This window comes from Halyomorpha halys, unplaced genomic scaffold, assembly GCF_000696795.3.
Source record: "Halyomorpha halys isolate HHAL.00 unplaced genomic scaffold, Hhal_1.1 Scaffold678.1, whole genome shotgun sequence".
NCBI classification, from domain to species: Eukaryota; Metazoa; Arthropoda; class Insecta; order Hemiptera; family Pentatomidae; genus Halyomorpha; species Halyomorpha halys.
In genome coordinates, this window is record NW_027112940.1 from 545,962 (window position 1) to 564,141 (window position 18,180).

Here is an 18,180-nt window from a genome sequence, read left to right on the forward strand (position 1 = left end):
ATAGAGAGAGAGAGAGAGAGAGAGAGAGAGAGAGAGACTGAGAGAGATTTATCTGACTTTTTGAACAGACAATTACAGCTGGTAGGTTGGTCGATGTACGACATGTCACAATCTCACAAGAGAAGGTCTTAATACAAAAAAAGGCAATCCTTTCCCGCCGGACCCGCTCCGCTAAGACTCCCGGGGAGCGACGGTCCTATATCACTTTTAAAATATTAGCTCAAAACGGGAAGAGGAGACTTTAAGATAATTAAATTGAGCAACAATTATAAAGCCCCTGAAATTGAAAAACGGCATGAATGTTCTAAATTTAATAAAAAGAAGATGGCCCAAAAACAACTCATATAAAAACTATTTATAATGAGCCAACCTTTCTCCCTCTTTGCAGGGTTTCATCAGGGCTTTCATTTTTCCATTATACCGAAAATCCTTAAGAAAACCTTTGAAGAGGGCCGCAATGTTGGTTCATAATAAAAATTTTTTTTTTTTACCATTTGGGTTATTTTTGACCACAGTCGTACCATCTTCTTTTTATTAATTGCACATGGTCAATCAATAATCATAAAATATTTTCCAATTTTAATGTCTTCCATACACACCCTCATTCTCAGGAGCTAGAATACCAAACTAACTTATTACTAAAATTAATTTATTCCTTTCCACTAAAGTTCAGTACATAAATATGAGACACTGAACCATGACTGATGAGATGAAAATTAGGGAAAGGAGACAAATTTTGGAACACTTCCATATCTGCTTTAAGACCTAATATATAATTCATCTATTTAAACATGGTTAAATATCATATCCAAAAAATATCAAATCTATGAAAACAAATGTAAGTAAGGACAGCTAATAACCCATAAAAAATTAATGATGACATTTATATTTTTAAGTTAAACAATAAGAACTACAAAGAAGCTCAATGCTATATTTAATATTATAGATTTAATTTACATGGCATTATTTACAATTTTGAATAATATTCTAAAAATTCAAAATGAATAATTAAGCAAATAATTCAATAAATCAAAGTTTCAAAAAATCAAATTTCTAATATTTCTATCATCAAGAAGAATATTTAATTTTTTTTTCCTGAAATCCTAATAATAGGTCAAATAATTATTCATGATGGTGATATTAATACATAATTCATTATTTTATACAAAAATTATATGAAAAATATCATACTTGAAGCATAAAAAGTATTGCAATCGATCATGAAAAATTTGGAATCATAGTTTTCAAGGAAATAAATTCATATGAGTCCAAATAACCATTGTTGCAAAATGGTCTGTGTGCAGCATATCTCAGAGTCGAAAAGCATGAAACTAAAATTATATATTTAAGGTAGGTACCTACATGTCTGGTATATGATAACTTTTCTCTCTAAAATTTATGATATAAGTGTCACTTTATATCTTCAATTTTACCATTTTCTTCAAAACAAGTTTAACTATTTGGATTAAACTTATATCAGTAAACACTCAAGTGCTATTCAATAATAGCTGAGTTTTATCCTCATCAATATGGTATAAAAAGGCTTAAACGCCGATTTTTCAAAAAAGCTTTCTTTAAAGTATATTTTATTTAAAATAATAAACCATTTCTCATAATTCACAGTAATAAACAAAGAGTAAATAAAAAGATATGAAAGAGTTTTATAATTAAGTAAAGGAGATAATACAAAGGTTTTCATGTTTGCATAGTTGTTATGATAATTGTCATAACGTTTAAATGATCATTATAACCATGGAAACACAAAGATATAGTAATAATATTGTTTTTACATGACCAATAAATAGAAATTTATTAAAGAAAAATTTTTTCATCGATTATCGTAAAGAAGATGCCGGGTTTGAAAAGAGTGATGATTTTAACGCGCATCTTAACAGATTTTTTTTATCAGAAGTTCAAATAATATCTAATATGTTCTTAAAGTTCAAATTCTCATTATCGCTTAGCAGTCTTTCTCAGTGCCACCGCCAATCATTGTTAATTACTTAGCAGCCGATTTTGGACAGAATGACGAATGTTTCCGCTATAATAATAATTCAGTAAAACCGGACTCGGCTGCTTACCAACCGTCACTGCTTGGCTTGGAAGGGCCATCTTCAGCTGAGTTCATTCATGATTCTCATTACCGCGCTCCTGTCGTTCATTTGAAATATTATTCTTTTTGTAAATTCAGTTTTACAGGGCTATTACTACTGTTTTTGAATATCCGCCTTTCTAACTAGTCAGCAAGCTCCTAAACTTCAAATTCTTACTACCGCGTCTCAATTAAATTCTCTTTGCTACCCCTGAATCATTGTTATTTTTCTAAAATAAAACAATATTTACAAGTCTGTGTGTTTATAGCTGCATAGGCATAATTTTAATTAAATACACTTTCAAGAACAACTTATAGCAAATATTATTGGGAACAATAACAAAAAACAGAAGTTTAATTCTGCAGGACTACTATTTAAGGACTCAAGTGTGATTTGATAAAGGCAAACATTTTTGGAACTTTGGAGAAGTGTGGGAATAATCCTTAAAGAGGAAGAATTAGAACTTTCTTGCAAATAAGTCTCTTTAGTGCCTATGAAGTATGTGAAATTCAACCTTCCCCTCATATGTTGTGAAAAACGATATTAATTGACTGGGCATTATAATAAGGACTAAACTTACGAAATGTTTGAATTTTAAATTTGAATTAGGCGGGTTCAAACAACCAAACTTAGAACCTTCTCATAAGAAAACAAAACTTTCCCTTGACGTCTGAAAGTGAATATGGCGGTTGACGGTTACCTTCAGTTTACTGTCAACTTCCTCAGTTAGTTATAAGTTTAGTTTAAGTGTAAATAGTTTAGTGATGTACTAGTGTTTAATATTTTAAATGGAGGGCTTTTCACTAGCAGGCGACCATAAAAATAGCCTTGAATCAATATTATTGACTGACATATGAAGGTAAAAAAACAATTCCAGGAAGACATCAACAGGTAGGATTTTATTAAACCAATTTTAACTCTTTATAGTGCTTCTTATTTTTATGTTTGATTTTGACAATGCTTCTTAGTTAGTAAGTTGTATATCAAAACCTCTCTCCATTTATTTATCTCAGAACATGTCTGAGAATAAATGCTGGAAAATTCTCAGGCCTTATTAATGCTATTGTCTTCTGTTCTTTCACCTCAATTTTCAAGTCCTTACCCTTCAGTTATGCTTTATTTTATTTTTTAGTGCATATTAAAACACTAACTGTTCAACATATATATTTTTTATTATTTCTTTACATCTAATGCTCATGTCTTTATCTTCAAGAAATTTATTATATTTTAAATTAAAATAATTAATGGTAAGTTTTTTCTTTTTAAAGTTATTGAGATAAGAAAAACTATATTGATCATATTGTTTTATTTGCATTAGCTCATTATTTAAAGCTGTTACTTTTATTTATTTATTTGTATTTAAATTGGATAATTTATTCCTGATTAAATAGTATGTTCATATTTATTAGATACTATCTGTTATCTCTTGTGAAAATTTTTTAAGTGCCTTCACTTTATTTATCTATTGAATCACATATTTACCTTGTATATCAATCAACATTTTTGAAGACATAAATTTATATTTATATTAATACAGAGTCATGTTTATCTTAAAAAATCAGAAAACTTGATTATACTAATATTCAAACTATATTTTTTTAATTTTTACAATAAACAAAATATTTATTTTATTTCAACTATTTATATACAATTTTATATTTACATTTATAAATGTATTATCAAATTTGGTGCCTACTGTTTTAAATAGAAAATTAACTGTAACTAAACAAATCTTAATAAAATCTTGTTACCTGATTAAAAAGTTAAAGTTTGAATATTTACACCAGTAATTTATTATTTAAAATTATATTAATCAAAATTTTTGTTTTGTTTTTATTTTAAAACAGTATTAGCTAGAACTAATAAGTACTAGAAAGATTGTTTAAATTAAAAGGATATATATGTAATACCAGTGATTAGGTGGCTGTTGAATATTTCAACTTTACAAGAAAGCAGCACATAAATTCGATAACCTAATGTATAAGAATGTTAAGCTTGTAATTACAGATAGCGATATCTCCCCACTATATTTGATTCATACATATCCACTTGTACAGAATGTAAATGCTAATTCAGTGTTGGACTAAATTATTGTTTCTTGAAAGTCAAGTTTAATATTTATTCTCTTAGGAACTGTTAGTTTCATAATTCTTATGATATTTTAATTTTTAATGTGGTAGTTGGCACATCTCTAATGAAGGAGATGGAGCATGTGGAGTTGGTGTCAGAGATGTGCCGGGTAGAGCACATGAGTACAGCTGAGCGGCTGCAGCTTGCAAGGAGGAGACGAGGAGTTCAGTTGAAAAACTGGGCTCAACGAGAAAGAGAATGGTTAAGAAAAAGGCCAAGAGAACCAAAAAGCACTAAACCGGGAATCAGATTTAGCGACAATGTGATCCTTCTTGAGGCTGCCTCTAGGAATGATATAGCTGAAGGTGTGTATAACGTGTTTGTTATCAATAGTGGTTATATTTGTTGTTTATGCTATTTATCAGAAAATATTAACACTATTAAAAAAATGCACTCAAATCAATTCTACAATGGGTTAAAAAGTTGGATACATTATTTTTTTTTTTGTATAGAATCCATTTTTTGGCTATATATCAGAAAATTTATCTTTAATACTGATGTGATATTTTTCACTCCTTACGCTATGTTGACAGTATTCTGTTATAAAACTTTTACTGTACTTAAAGTAAGTGTATAGTTTGGAAAGTATTTTTTCTTGTTAAAGTTTATAATTTTAGTGGCATTTAAATTAATTTTTGCTCTATTTCAATTAAAGTTCCAGTTATAATGTCCTATATAATTTATATTCCATTGTGGTCATGATTTTACATTAATTAACCCTTAACAAAACGCAAAGATCTGCTTTAAATTCCAAATATCCTTATTTATAATGACAATGGCAGTTGACCTCAATCTGACAATAGAAGTTTAAAATGTAGGGCATTGTCAACATATCAGTTTGAATAAACACAATAATAAACCGTTTTATTTTCTCTAATTTATCTCTTTTATCCTTCTTTTGAAAAGATTAAAAAAATTGCTTTAAAGTACCTTGATATAGAACTATTAATTGATTTTATAATTACATATTTGAATCATCGAAGATCTAAACATTTAAAAATATTTTTATGAGAAAACATTTAATTTTAAATTTAAAACAAATTTAGGAGATTTTTAATGAAAGTTTACATATCCACATCTGAAAAGTTAAAAATGTTCTGAAAAATAAAAATTCTTAATCAAAAACATATCTAGTTTAGTACCTAAACTACACGATTTGTTTTTATCAAGTCCGTGAGTGGAATAAAACTCTAATGGATTTGTGGATCAATTATAGTAACAGATTAAATTTTAGTCTGATTTAAAATTATTTCTATCTATTAGTTTTTTGTAAAAATTAATGAAAGTGTTGAATTCCCTGAAATTGGATAAAATCGAATACTTCTTATTCTTATAATTATAATCTACTAAAATAATAATATTTGTGAAATTCACAATTTTTTTTTTTTTTCAGTTCGAAAGTTACTTATGAGAGGAGTGAGTCCAGACTCCACAAATGAGGATGGTTTAACAGCTTTACACCAGGTTAATTTTATTCTTATTTGTTTAAAAAATAGCATGGTTTTGAAAAATCATTTTAAATTTTATCATATTAAGCCAAGTAGAAGGTCTCAGTCGTTTTAATCTTATTAATTATCCATTTCTAGTGCTGTATAGATGACAATGAAGAAATGATGAAACTATTGCTCGAGTTTGGGGCTAATGTGAATGCCGAGGACAGTGAACGCTGGACACCACTTCATGCAGCTGCTACATGTGGTCACTTACATCTTGTCAAACATCTTATTGCAAAGTTAGTAAATTTGTGTTGATTTGTTATTGTGAGTAAAGGAAAATTAAGTGAAGCTCATAAATCAGTATTTAATGATTATAAAAAAATATATTTGCATCTACTCATCTTACCATTTTCTTTTTCTATAAAATGTAATGTCTTTTAAAGATTTTATCGTATATTTTGTAACTTTTTGTATGAAAATATTTTAGATTTGTCTAAGATTTTTTATTTTTTTAGCGGTGCTGATTTACTAGCAGTAAATGCTGATGGAAACATGGCCTATGACATCTGTGAAGATGAATCATCATTGGAAGAAATCGAAGGTGAAATGGCAAGGTCTGGTGTGACCCAGGCCTTAATTGATGAGACTAGAGCTGAGACTGAAAACTTAATGCTTGCCGATTTAGCAAATGAAGCAGCTCGTGGGGGTGATCTTGAAATATTACTAGATGATCAGGGTGCTACTCCGGTATGTATCATTTCATCCCAATGTTGAGTTATTGTAATGAATTATTTTTCTGAATTATTTCAAAACAATTTTACCAAACCTATTTTAAACTCAACTACTCATTTAAGAAAGTGGCTTTAAGAAATCGATTTTAACACTTAATAATCTTTTTGAAAAATGGAACAATAAAAATCAGTAAAAGAGACAAATTTACAATTCCTCTTCTACCAAACAGAAAATAAATATTAAACCTCTAGACTTTTTTTTAATGAAAAAAAAAAATTATTTTTGAAATGGTGAATGAATAATGAAAAAAAAAAAGGTTGTAATTAATTCTTTCTGTTTTTGAACTAATATCTTAAGGCCTCTAAGGCCCAGATTCATTACATTTTATATATCATCCAATGTCTTCACCAAAGATTTTGTTTTAACTTCTGCATAAGTTTTCACAAAGAGTTTTTAAATTAAAAAGAACAATTATTGTGAGCCCATTATAGCAATTTTTACACTCTAATTGTTAGCCCTTCATGCTTCTAAACAATTAGTATTTCAAGGGTATTTATCCAATAGTTAAGAGTCATCAAGGATGAAGTTTTAAGTAAATAGTCAATCAAATTACAATCCACTATTTATCAATGACTTTAGTAAATTAAAACTGGTTATAAGAGCTGTTACTTCATATATTCATTATTTCTTGATTGGATATGAATGGTTTCATTTTTATTTAACTTCTCAGCATTATCAAAAACTGTCTTAAAATGTATTAATCTGAACTTCTTCCCAACTTTTTGAAAACACATTTGACCAAAATGTTGTATCCATCTATTTTATTTTATTTTTTATTTTTCAAGTACAGAAAATATTTTCTTCCATAGTTTTAGAGTTTTATCACCCAAATTGTCTTAAAATTAATTCTTTCTCAAGAAAATAATTTTTATATGACACTTTCTTAAGTATTCTGGTTGAAAAGAATTAAGATAAATTTAATAAAATTGAATTAACATGTGTGAAGGTTACTCTGATGGTTCATATTCATCTAGAACACAATTATTATTTTCTTTAGTTGCACGTTGCTGCCGCAAATGGTTACCTAAGGGTAGTTGAGTTCCTTCTTGATCACCATGTATCAACTGATGTGAAAGACATTGATGACTGGCAGCCTGTACATGCCGCTGCCTGTTGGGGTCATGTGAGTTTGTTTTCTATTTTATATGACTTTTTTTTTATAGATTTTTATTTTGTATTAATTTATTGTGTAACTTTGACCAGTTGGAAGTTTTGGAATTATTAGTACAAAATGGAGCTGATCTCAATGCCAGAACTAAACACGATGAAACACCAGCTGGTAAGTCCTTATCAACCTTGATTGTACCCTTCCTATAGAAACTTTTTTCATTAATGATTGTTACATTTATTCTTAACAACTAAATCTACCTAGTTTATTAGAAAACAAAACAATTTTATTTCAAATATTCAGTAATTATTTATTTCATTGCATATTGTTGATCTTAAATGTCCTAAAGTAATTTTTCAGTGGTTTTAGGTTCTGTACATAGCATGAATTATTTATAACCTTTGTAATTTAAATAAAAGTAATATTTTTATTAATTTATGTTTTGGTGTTTGTGAAGTAAAGTTCAAATATTCAGTAATTATTTATTTTGTTGCACATTTTTTAACTTAAATTATTTGGGCTTAGATATTTGTGAAGATCCAGACTTAAGGGAAAGGATTGTCGAGTTGAGGACGGAACAGGAGTCAAAAAAGCTTGAACGAAGAAGAGTAAGAAGAACTCAAAGTAATAATTCTCGAGCTTGTTCTGTCAGGAGAACCAGTGTTAGGGAGCGAGGACTAACTGCTAAACGGGATGCTGCCCAAGAAGCTAGGTTTAGGCTTGTTCATCATCAAGTTAGTAAAACCAAATTTTATTATTAATTAAACTTATAAATACATTCTTTGATGCAGTTTCAGTTATTTATCTACTCCATTTATTTGTCTTTGGATTTAAAGGAGATAAATAAATTTTGTCTATGATGTTATTTTTTTTACAATATGTTATGGCTGAGGATCAAATTGAATAATCAAGTTAATATTTATTTGGGTATCAGTCAAAGTAGACTATTATGTTAGATAGAAGATAATGTTTGGGATTACAAAGAAACCTCGCTATAATATTAAGGAGTTTTGAAAAATTTCATTATAACTATTGAGTTATACCAATGCTTGGTAGGATGGAAGGCTAAAAATCCATTATATACAAGTTCCCATTTATATTTATTGATCTCTATTTTAAGGGATAGAAATATTGTATGGAATTCAATATCTTTAAAACAGTTAATATATGTTTTATAGGAAATATTACAACATGGTAATTGAAGTATGTATATAGTATAGATGGAGTTTATTTATTTTGTAAAACTAGAAAAGTTATACTTATTACATATTGTGAATCACTGTACATTCATTTCACTCTAATTATAATTAAATATTTATATAAAATTAAGTAGTAAGCTCTGTTGTCTCAATGGTTAATGCATACTATGCATTAACCATTGAGACAACTACTATTAATGCCACTAAACAGGCCATCACTTCTTGATGGTTTATCACACAATTCTATTTTGGACAAAAATTATTAAGTTGGGTTATCAGAGTAGATGAAACTAACTGCAGGCGACGACTGGTAGGAAGTGGAAGGAGGGTAAGGGAAGGGCTCACAAGGATTCGTTTTCAAACATATCCATTCATTTTACTGATGTGGATATGTAGACAATGCAATATATAGATGTCATTTTTAGCTTTATTGATGGTACTATTCATAAAATTTTTTACCCGAAGGTAAAATTTTTTTTTCCTAGAGGACTTTAAATTTATCATATAAATGGTCACATTCATCACATCCTATCTAAGACACAAAGCTGTATTATTGCATGTATATTACATGTTTACTCATCAAAATTTAAAATTTTGAATTGTGATTTTTATTTTATTTGTTCTTCACATAATAATGATTTAAATTATTTTATTACAATAATTTTAAGATGATACTAAAAAAGAAAATTTATAGTTTGTGATTATAATCTATTTGCAATATTTGTTTGCTTACTTTGGTTTGATATCCTTATGTGCTCTAAGGCAGGAAGGATGGGATTACCAACCTATTCTAGCTAGATTAAGATATTTAAGGCTTAGTAAGTGGGTCTAAGACATTTGCAACATTTAAAGAAAAATTAATTCACAAAGGTTGACTATTTGTGAATTAGAAGGAGATGGTCTGGGTTGTGGTTACAAAAAAAAATGTTTTAGCTAATTATTAGTGACCATTGTTTTAACCCGCATTGGCGGTTTTCATCAGGGTTGTTATGATGATGGTGGAGATGTACACTAATAATATATCAGTAAAAAGAAAATTTTGTGGAAGTAAAGTAGCAGAAGTAGTTTATTATTGTTTGAAAGTAAATACTAAATAGTATGTTGTTCCTCTGCCATGTTTAATATGCCACAACTGCAAGCACTTAGATAATAAATAAATAAAGTAAACAGCCATTATTAATTTTGCATTGATGTTAGAATTAGTAGCTTTTGGTAGTTAAGAAATGATCTTTACGATTGAGTCATCTTATGTTTGCAAAAGACATAAGTGAATTAATCTATGTAAGCAAGTTCTGATTCATTTCAAAAGTTAGTAATATTATTTAAAATTTTAACCCTTATTTTCTTGTGAAGTGAAATCAATCCAATAAATAAAAATAACCTGTTAATAAAAAATAATAACTGAAACAGCATAAGGTGAATAAATTCAGTTCTTTGATATACCTATGTACAATACTTTAATATTTTCTCTATAGTTTTATCTCCTTAGAAAGCTACCTTAAATTGAAATGTTGACTGTTCTGTCTAAATAAATAAAACTGATTGATTAAAAAAAAAAAAGTGATTGCCTTTTATAAGCTGCTAAAAATAAAATATAAAATTATCTATTTCTTACTTTGAGTCAGCTCAGAAATCATTAATCATGTTATTGCTGTAATGAATACAAACAATGATTACGTGTGTCATTATGTTTATCTAGATGCCTTATTCTATTTATAGATATTACTTGTTTCACATCAGTAACTTAAGTACCAACAGTAGTTCACTTAAATGAATAAAGCTATGCAGCAGCAACATGATCAGGTGATATTTAAGTATTTTGTATTAAAATGTATATACATTTATAAACAGAATATTAATTATATGCTGCCAGATGAGGATTGCAATAAAGTAGCTAATCTATTATAATTTTTTTTGTTGACATTTTGTTGGAAAATATTACTTTCAATCACTTAAAGTATTAAATAATATTGCTTATTGAGTTAGATCTATTTGAGATACAAGATGTGTTATTAAAAGAAGTACAAATAATAGTTTACATTTAACTCCAAATCCTTCAAAATTAATTCTTACTTTTATTAATTCTAAATTAAATCTGTTTAATTTTATCTATAAATAATTATACTGCTATTGAGAGATTATTTCAATTTAAAAAAAAAAATCATATTATCTTGCATATTATAAAAACATTATTTTGCAGTCTTTCTGGTGGAGTGGTCAGTGCTCCTAATAACTATGAAATAGTGTTTTAACTTCTAGCATTTAATATAATGAATATAGACTTAACTTTTCACAGGATAGTGGGTTAAATTTGTTCCACTTTAGGAACGTAATAGTTTACTCAAGAAGGCTAAGTTTGCTGTTATAGATCTGTCAAATAAAGGGGAAAAAAAATTTCTACCAGAACTGAGCAGGTAGAGTCGTTATTTTCATATAAGGGATGATGCTATATTCTTTGTTTGACACATTGAATAATAAGCACATTCTGTTATCTATCAGTTCTATGTATCTAACTTTTCATTTTGACTGAGGTAGGTGGGTAACTCACTCTAGTTGCGATACGTAAAGTCGTTGAGCCAGTTGTTTGTTGATTTTTTTTTTTTTTTGTTACTTGGTATCACAACATAAGCAAATACACGTTAGATTTATCTATTAACAAAACATTTGTTAAAGGCATATTTTTTAAGGTATGCTCTTAAGTTGAGCTTATGAAATCATTATGTGTATATATACACACACACACACCAGCTTATGTTGTTAATTAAAATATAATTTGAAACTATATAAATTAAAACAAATTACTTATTTATTAGGTTCTGCCCACCATCGACATCCCTGACCTTGGAGCTAAGGTTGCTGATACAAATATGGATAGCGCTGACAGTATAGTTGCTGTAAATGAAGGTGATTCGAGTGGAAGGAAGGAACCCGATGGGAAGGACTCAAATATAATACAAGCATCAGAGTCTAAATCATCCTCTCCTGTAGGTAAGATAGTTATATAATGTATTCTTGTCTACTTAATGTCTCCAGGAACTTGTAACTTGTGCATGTGTTGCTGTGTTTGTGCTGGTATGCACCTGTTTGAATGTTCCTTAGCATTTTGTTTGTATAGTTGAGGTGCCAACTGAAGCTAGCTATACCACTGAAAGTAACGGTAAAATTAACATACATGTGTCCGTTACAATCAATGCTGGCACTCTGGCAGAGTTGAAAAAGCAGAGAGCGCAGAATAGAACCAGTCCTGACATATCATCTGTTGTTTCTCAAGCTACTATATCTGAAGTTGATGCCCCACAAGGCTTCAATCAGGTAATTTTCCGATATTTTTTTAAAAAGTAGAATTCTTAATAGATTTATTAAGTTTCCTGATTATTAAATAACGTTTCTATCTAGATATAAATTTAAATGAATTTTTTCTTCTGAATCAATTGCATGTTGTCATTCATTGTGCTTCGCTCATTGTTTTGTGATTGTCCTGATTTTATCATTGAATTATAGTTTGTAAGTATCTTAATCATAAGAAAGCATTGATCATCTAAAGCAGAAGTGGTTCAAAGTGCCCACCATGGTATTCAGTTCAGATTAGAAAAATATTTAACTACATTAATTTGTATCTTTGTTAAGAATAAAAAATACCTCTTAGTTAAAGAGAAATTTCAGTATTAACATTATCGCTGTAAAGTAATTTAACTTAAAGCGCATTAATATTCTTTCTAAGAAATATGATTGCAATATAGAAAGAGTTGGAACAAGCACATTATTTTAGAACATATTTTCTTGTGTGTACTTTTACTTAATGTCTAGTCTGTTGGAAAATGTTGGTAAAAATCAGAAGTTTTTGATTGGCTAAAATGTAATATCTCTTTTTTTTTTTTTAGATTTCGTAACAATTATAAAGAATTTCAATGTCAAAATAATATATTTTAGAGAATTAACATGAAGTTCCAAAATAAATAATTTTTTATAGTTTTTGCCTTTATAAAGTAAGCTAATAGTATAATTATTCAATTCAGATATTCTTTGCCTTCGAGGATTATCAGAATTAATTATAATATGGCTATTGCTGGTAAGACAGTGTTTTGGGCTGTATTTTTATGGAATGAAATAAATTAAGCATTGTACATAAAAGGAAAGCATCTAATTCTTGATAACTTGTTAGAAAAAAACAACTGATTAAATGGGATTAGGCCGAAAGAAGTGTACAATATGGTTTAGAAGGGTTAGTTTAATTTAGATTATTGATAATGAACAGTGATACAGCATACAATTTTATATTTCTAATGAAGTGTTCAGTCGCTTCTTGAAGCTCTTACTTTTCTCTCTTCCTCCACCTTGGCTTGTAAGATTACTCATTCATGTTGATTTAAAATCAAACACAAGTGAAAAAAACGTTTTAGGTTTTTAGTACATTAATTCATATTCCAAGATGCTTGGTGGGTAAAGTGGTGAAAACTTGTATTTCAAAATGTAACAAAACCAATAAATTGGTTATATATTAATTAATTAATAAATTTGATTCATATTTATTTGTATGTATATTTATTTTTTTATTCATGATATTACAGGTGAAGAGATTTTCCGGAGAAGCTAGTGAAAATTTCATTGAAGATGGTAAGACTCGAAAGTGCTGCACTCTTTTCTAAGAGTTATTTGTTTCCTTTATTGTTATTATTTATTAATTTGGATTATTTAAGAATTTAAACAAAAAAAAAAAAAAGTTAAGGGAAAAAAAGTTTATACTCCTAATGTAACAGTATTACCAGCTTACTGAGGCATTAAACACAATTGGTGTGCCTGAATAGTACTTAAATAATGGTATCTTCTCTATTGCTACCAATGAGTGAGGTTATTGTACCTGATTGTTTCAATATTTATGGGACCATCTACTCTTGGAGGTTGTACCTACTTCAAAGGTTTACATAGTTCTCTTGGTTGGTTCTCAATCATATATATTTTAAGTACAACATAATGAAAAGAAAAGTTTTAATCACTTTTTGATTATTTAAAACAGTCTGAGAAAAATGTGTTAGGCTCTAATTTATATGCCTACTTCAGAATTTTAATAAAATTGGGTCTAATTTTTTATTTTTATATAACTTCCTTTCTGCCTGTGAATCTGAATTCTGTATGTTTAATATTTAAATTAATAACAAAAATGGACTCAGTTATTTATGTCAAATGGAACCTTCATTAAAATTACCCTGAGCTTATTGGTAAATTTATATATTTTATAAATATAAGTTATCGTGAGTCTAAGGAAATCCTAAAGGCTTGGAAAGAAAGAGCTGGCCAATGCCTAGTTAAATTATTACAACAGTTATTTTTTAATTGGTTGAACTGAGTAAAATTTACTGCCTCCATTTTTTGTTTATATTAACTACTTAGGGTTTTTTGTTTTGTTTTTTTCAGATGAAACAAATAAATCAAGGAAATTTCATTCACATATGTGCATTCTATGTGCAATATTATCAGCAACTCAATACCAAAGTGTAACAAGTCAAAAATCTTATCTTTTATCAAAAAAACAATTTTGAACTGTCAAAATCTCTAAAACAACTAATAATATTATAACATGTTAAAAATAAATTTTAGTTATGGTTTAGTTAAAGTTGTTATGGTTTTTTATATTACATGTGTTTATCCTGAATCTAACACAAACAATTCAAAGTAATATATTTTTGAAATATTTCATATTTGTATTGAGTTGGTGACATCTTATTTTAGTTTTTTTTTTTATAGTTTCTACTTAGTATGTAATGTTTTTATCATGACTTCTTTGATAAATTTACCAAGTAAATGATTGTTATTTTAATTTCAGGCTTATTTCGTATTTGTACCTTCTATGTTGTATTTTTCAAGATTATACTGAAAGGTTTCTTATAAAAAATATCTATCTTTTGAAATATTGAAATTTTTGTAATTAATTTTAGACTAAAATTTTACAGCTAAATTTATAAAAAGCAAAGAAATGATCGAACTGTATATATAACTTTGTTTCCAATATGATTGATTAAGTTTAATATCAGTTTTTTTTTTTACTTGCACTGTGTGCATACCTATAGTATTAATAAAATGCATATATATAAAAAGATTAAAATGAATTCGTGTGATTTTTGTGGGGGGATTATAAGTAGCTTCTGATATCTTTTGGGCATGTACTGTCATTTTTTTTTTCCGAGATAATGCATTTGCTGAAGAATTGAAAATGAATATCAAACTTGTCTGATGGTAGTACATGATTGCTGCTACGGATTGTTAATCAATCATTTTTCAGTTTGTAACATCTTTGTTTCTGATTTATATAATTACAATTATGCTCGTGTATATGCTTGATTTAAAAAAATATATATGCGCTATAAATGTATAGATATTTTAGATTTTATATAAGTTCAATATAAAGGGTTTAAGTTGTAAATTGGTTTTTATAAAGTAGGGTAAATTTTTGTTTTCAAAGGTTTTCTTTTTCCTGCCTTTCAGAAATTCTAATATGGAGTTGGGTATTAAGTTAAGATATTTTATTATTACAGAAATGTTAAAGTTACTAAATTAAATCGTTTAAGACTGTTCATTAGACTTAATCTTTTCTAGATTTTTTTTTAATGTTAGTTATGTGGACAAGTTCCAATTCCCCTCCTCCCCGGTTTGTATCCTTTATTAGTTCCTGTATGATTGATCCATTTAGTATTGGTCTTATAAGTTTTTCCATGATTAGGTTAATCAAATTAACTGATATAGACCTACTGGTGTTATCCTTTAACAGCTAAGGAATCATTGCCATTTTTTAAAGTATTATTGTTGCCATAATTTAAATTGTCATTTTAATGCTCTTGTGTTTCTCCTGTGATACAGTTTCACAGTATTACCTCTGAAATTTTTTTTGTAACATCGTAAATTTTTTCCTTCAATTTAATTATAAGGAATGTGTTCCTTAAGTTGATGATTATTGAAAAATGGCTTAAATAGGTATAATAGTGGCTTGGTTGTTTGAAAGAAAACATGTCAATTTTACGAACAATACTTTTGATAATGTGAAGAATAACTCATATGTTTATTTATGACAAAAAATTATAAATTGTCCTTAATTACCTGGTGTGTTTTTCCATAATTTTGTTTGTTATAAGAATGAGACTGTGATAAACAGAAATTAAGTTTGTTATATTTTTTAAAAAATCTGTATTATTAGATAAGAATTTTAATTTATTAAAAATAATTATTATTACTGTTTGTGTCCTTTAAAAACTAATTCCTTGCCAAGCATTCCAGTCTTAGATAAAAATAAATCTATTATTGTAGAAATAAATTATAAGCATTATGTGAAATTAGTGCAGCGTGTACACTAAGTGTATTAATGAGGTATATACTTGTAAATATAAAATTTCTTATTGATTTTGAAAATCATTTATTGTTATATTATACAGTATTTTCTTAATACTTTTAAAAGTGGTTGTGAAACTGTGATTTTTCAAAAGAGAAATATCTGCTATAGTTATCATTTTTTGGGTTTTATGATGAACAATTATGTAAAATGCAATTTTAAGACTGAATTTTATTTAAATTATTTACCTTTTCTGTCACTTTTTTTTTTTTGGCTAGTTTATATTGCAATGTAACACCAATGTTGTCAGTTGTAGCAATTAACTGTCTTCCACTGATTGTGTGTTAAGAAACACCACCTTTAATTTTTAGATTGGTAAAGGGAGATTCTTTTCCTAAAATTTAGTGTAATAATGGTGTTTGTTAAAAAAAAAAAAATGTATTAGTCTTTTCACTGTTTTGTGATACTCATTTTGATTATTTATGTAGTATTTTAGTATAAATCGGTGTTGGTGTTTTAGTTTCTTTATAATTGTAAATATTATTTGTTTAGCTCATATAAAATAAACTAGTTTGGGAACCTTTTTAACATTAAATGTTACTTAATCTGTCAAAGTTAACCGATTTAATTTATTATGTGATATCATTGTAATAAAGTTTATTCTATTACTATAATTTATTACTTAATTTCTTATTTTGAGTATTATTATTTATTTATAATAAAATAATGCTACTCTCTTAGGTTCCATTAGCCCACGGTTTCAGAACTTTACAAGCTAATTATAATGTAACTAGTATAACTTTCATAGCAGTTTCTCATTAGATTATTATGAAATTATTTAATACATATGAAACATTTCTTATTTTACATTTTTTTTTTTCTAATGTTCAATCATGTTATTTGAATTTGAAGCAAAAGGTCTTTTAATGTCTATTATAAATTAAATATTACGAAAACCCATTGAAAAATAAGTTTATTATTGAAGTTCCGTCATATGAATTTAAATTCTATATTAGCACTTCTGCAGCCATTAAATGCTAGATTTATGAACCTTTTAGGTATTTTTGTAAACAGGGGTTTGTAATATCGATCATTAGTGTAATTAGATTGATATTTATATATAGTATTATTAGATTGTTAGTGTTATAATTACACATATGAATATTTTTCCTTGTTAAACCTTACCGAACAAAAGTTATGATTTATTTAGATATATATATAACCCATTTATGGGAAAAATTATATTAGATATATACATATATTTATTTTTGAACAGATACCATTTTACATGGTATAGATCGGTTTGCAATATATCTTAATATTTACAGGCCTAATTATCTGTGATTAGACTTCTAGAATTTTACTTAGATAATAAATACATCTTTGTCTTTTAGTTTAAAAATGCTAAGGAAAAACTTTATAGTTAGCTAGTTAGGCTTAAATATCGTACATTGTTGCATTTATTAGTACATCTAAATATGTAAAGTATTAACTTTAAAGGTGTACTTAATTAGGTTATTAAGTTTTATCTATTATATTTAAATAAGGATAAATTGTATATTAAAATCAAAAGGAAAAGGTATTAGGTTTCTTTAATTGTTTCTTTTAATTTCTATTTTTTGTTATATTTAATATTTCTTTATTAAACATCTTGTTTCTTTTCTTCTCTTCAATTTTTTCTTATAAAAATATTTAAAATAAAGTTTATAGATTGGGATTGTATGAATTATTTATATACACCACTAAAACCTTCTTATATCCAATTATTTTCCAGAATTAACAAAAAGTGTATAAAATATATTTCAAAAAGAAAGCTTGAGATAAGTGATAAAGGTCTCTCATTTTTAAATAAAACAATCATTTGAACATAACAAAATAAAGTTAAATCTTAATTATAAAAATATAATTAAATATTTTGTCTCAGAAGGGAAAAGATGGTAGGTTCATTATAGATATATTATATTTGAAAATTTAGTTCTATAAAGAAAAGTGATCAATTTATAAGGGAAAAAAAATCTCTAGTGGTAGGTATAAATTTTCCTATCTCATTTTGAATCACAATATTCCACTGGTACGCATTATATCCATATATAAATAGATTTCA

At 27.2% G+C, this 18,180-nt stretch overlaps 1 protein-coding gene across 7 annotated transcripts; it reads left to right on the forward strand.

Annotated features, from left to right (window-relative positions):
* The first annotated feature begins 2,741 nt into the window (after positions 1–2,741).
* On the forward strand, positions 2,742–17,793 carry MYPT-75D (Myosin phosphatase targeting subunit 75D). 7 transcript variants are annotated; one of them, XM_067050600.1, is made up of 12 exons: positions 2,743–2,984; positions 4,274–4,528; positions 5,617–5,687; positions 5,810–5,955; positions 6,175–6,406; positions 7,449–7,574; positions 7,655–7,730; positions 8,085–8,293; positions 11,572–11,746; positions 11,874–12,070; positions 13,327–13,372; positions 14,580–17,793. In XM_067050600.1, the coding sequence occupies exons 2-12, from the start codon at positions 4,288–4,290 to the stop codon at positions 14,642–14,644; spliced, it is 1,584 nt and encodes a 527-aa protein (XP_066906701.1). In that variant the 5' UTR covers positions 2,743–2,984; positions 4,274–4,287; the 3' UTR covers positions 14,645–17,793. The 7 variants fall into 7 exon arrangements, 6 of the variants coding, with proteins under 6 accessions (XP_066906702.1, XP_066906701.1, XP_066906700.1 ...); XM_067050599.1 differs by lacking the exon at positions 14,580–17,793 and adding an exon at positions 14,171–14,573; XM_067050601.1 differs by lacking the exons at positions 11,874–12,070; positions 14,580–17,793 and adding an exon at positions 14,171–14,573 and having other exon boundaries at positions 2,742–2,984; positions 11,572–11,742.
* The last annotated feature ends 387 nt before the right edge of the window (positions 17,794–18,180 follow it).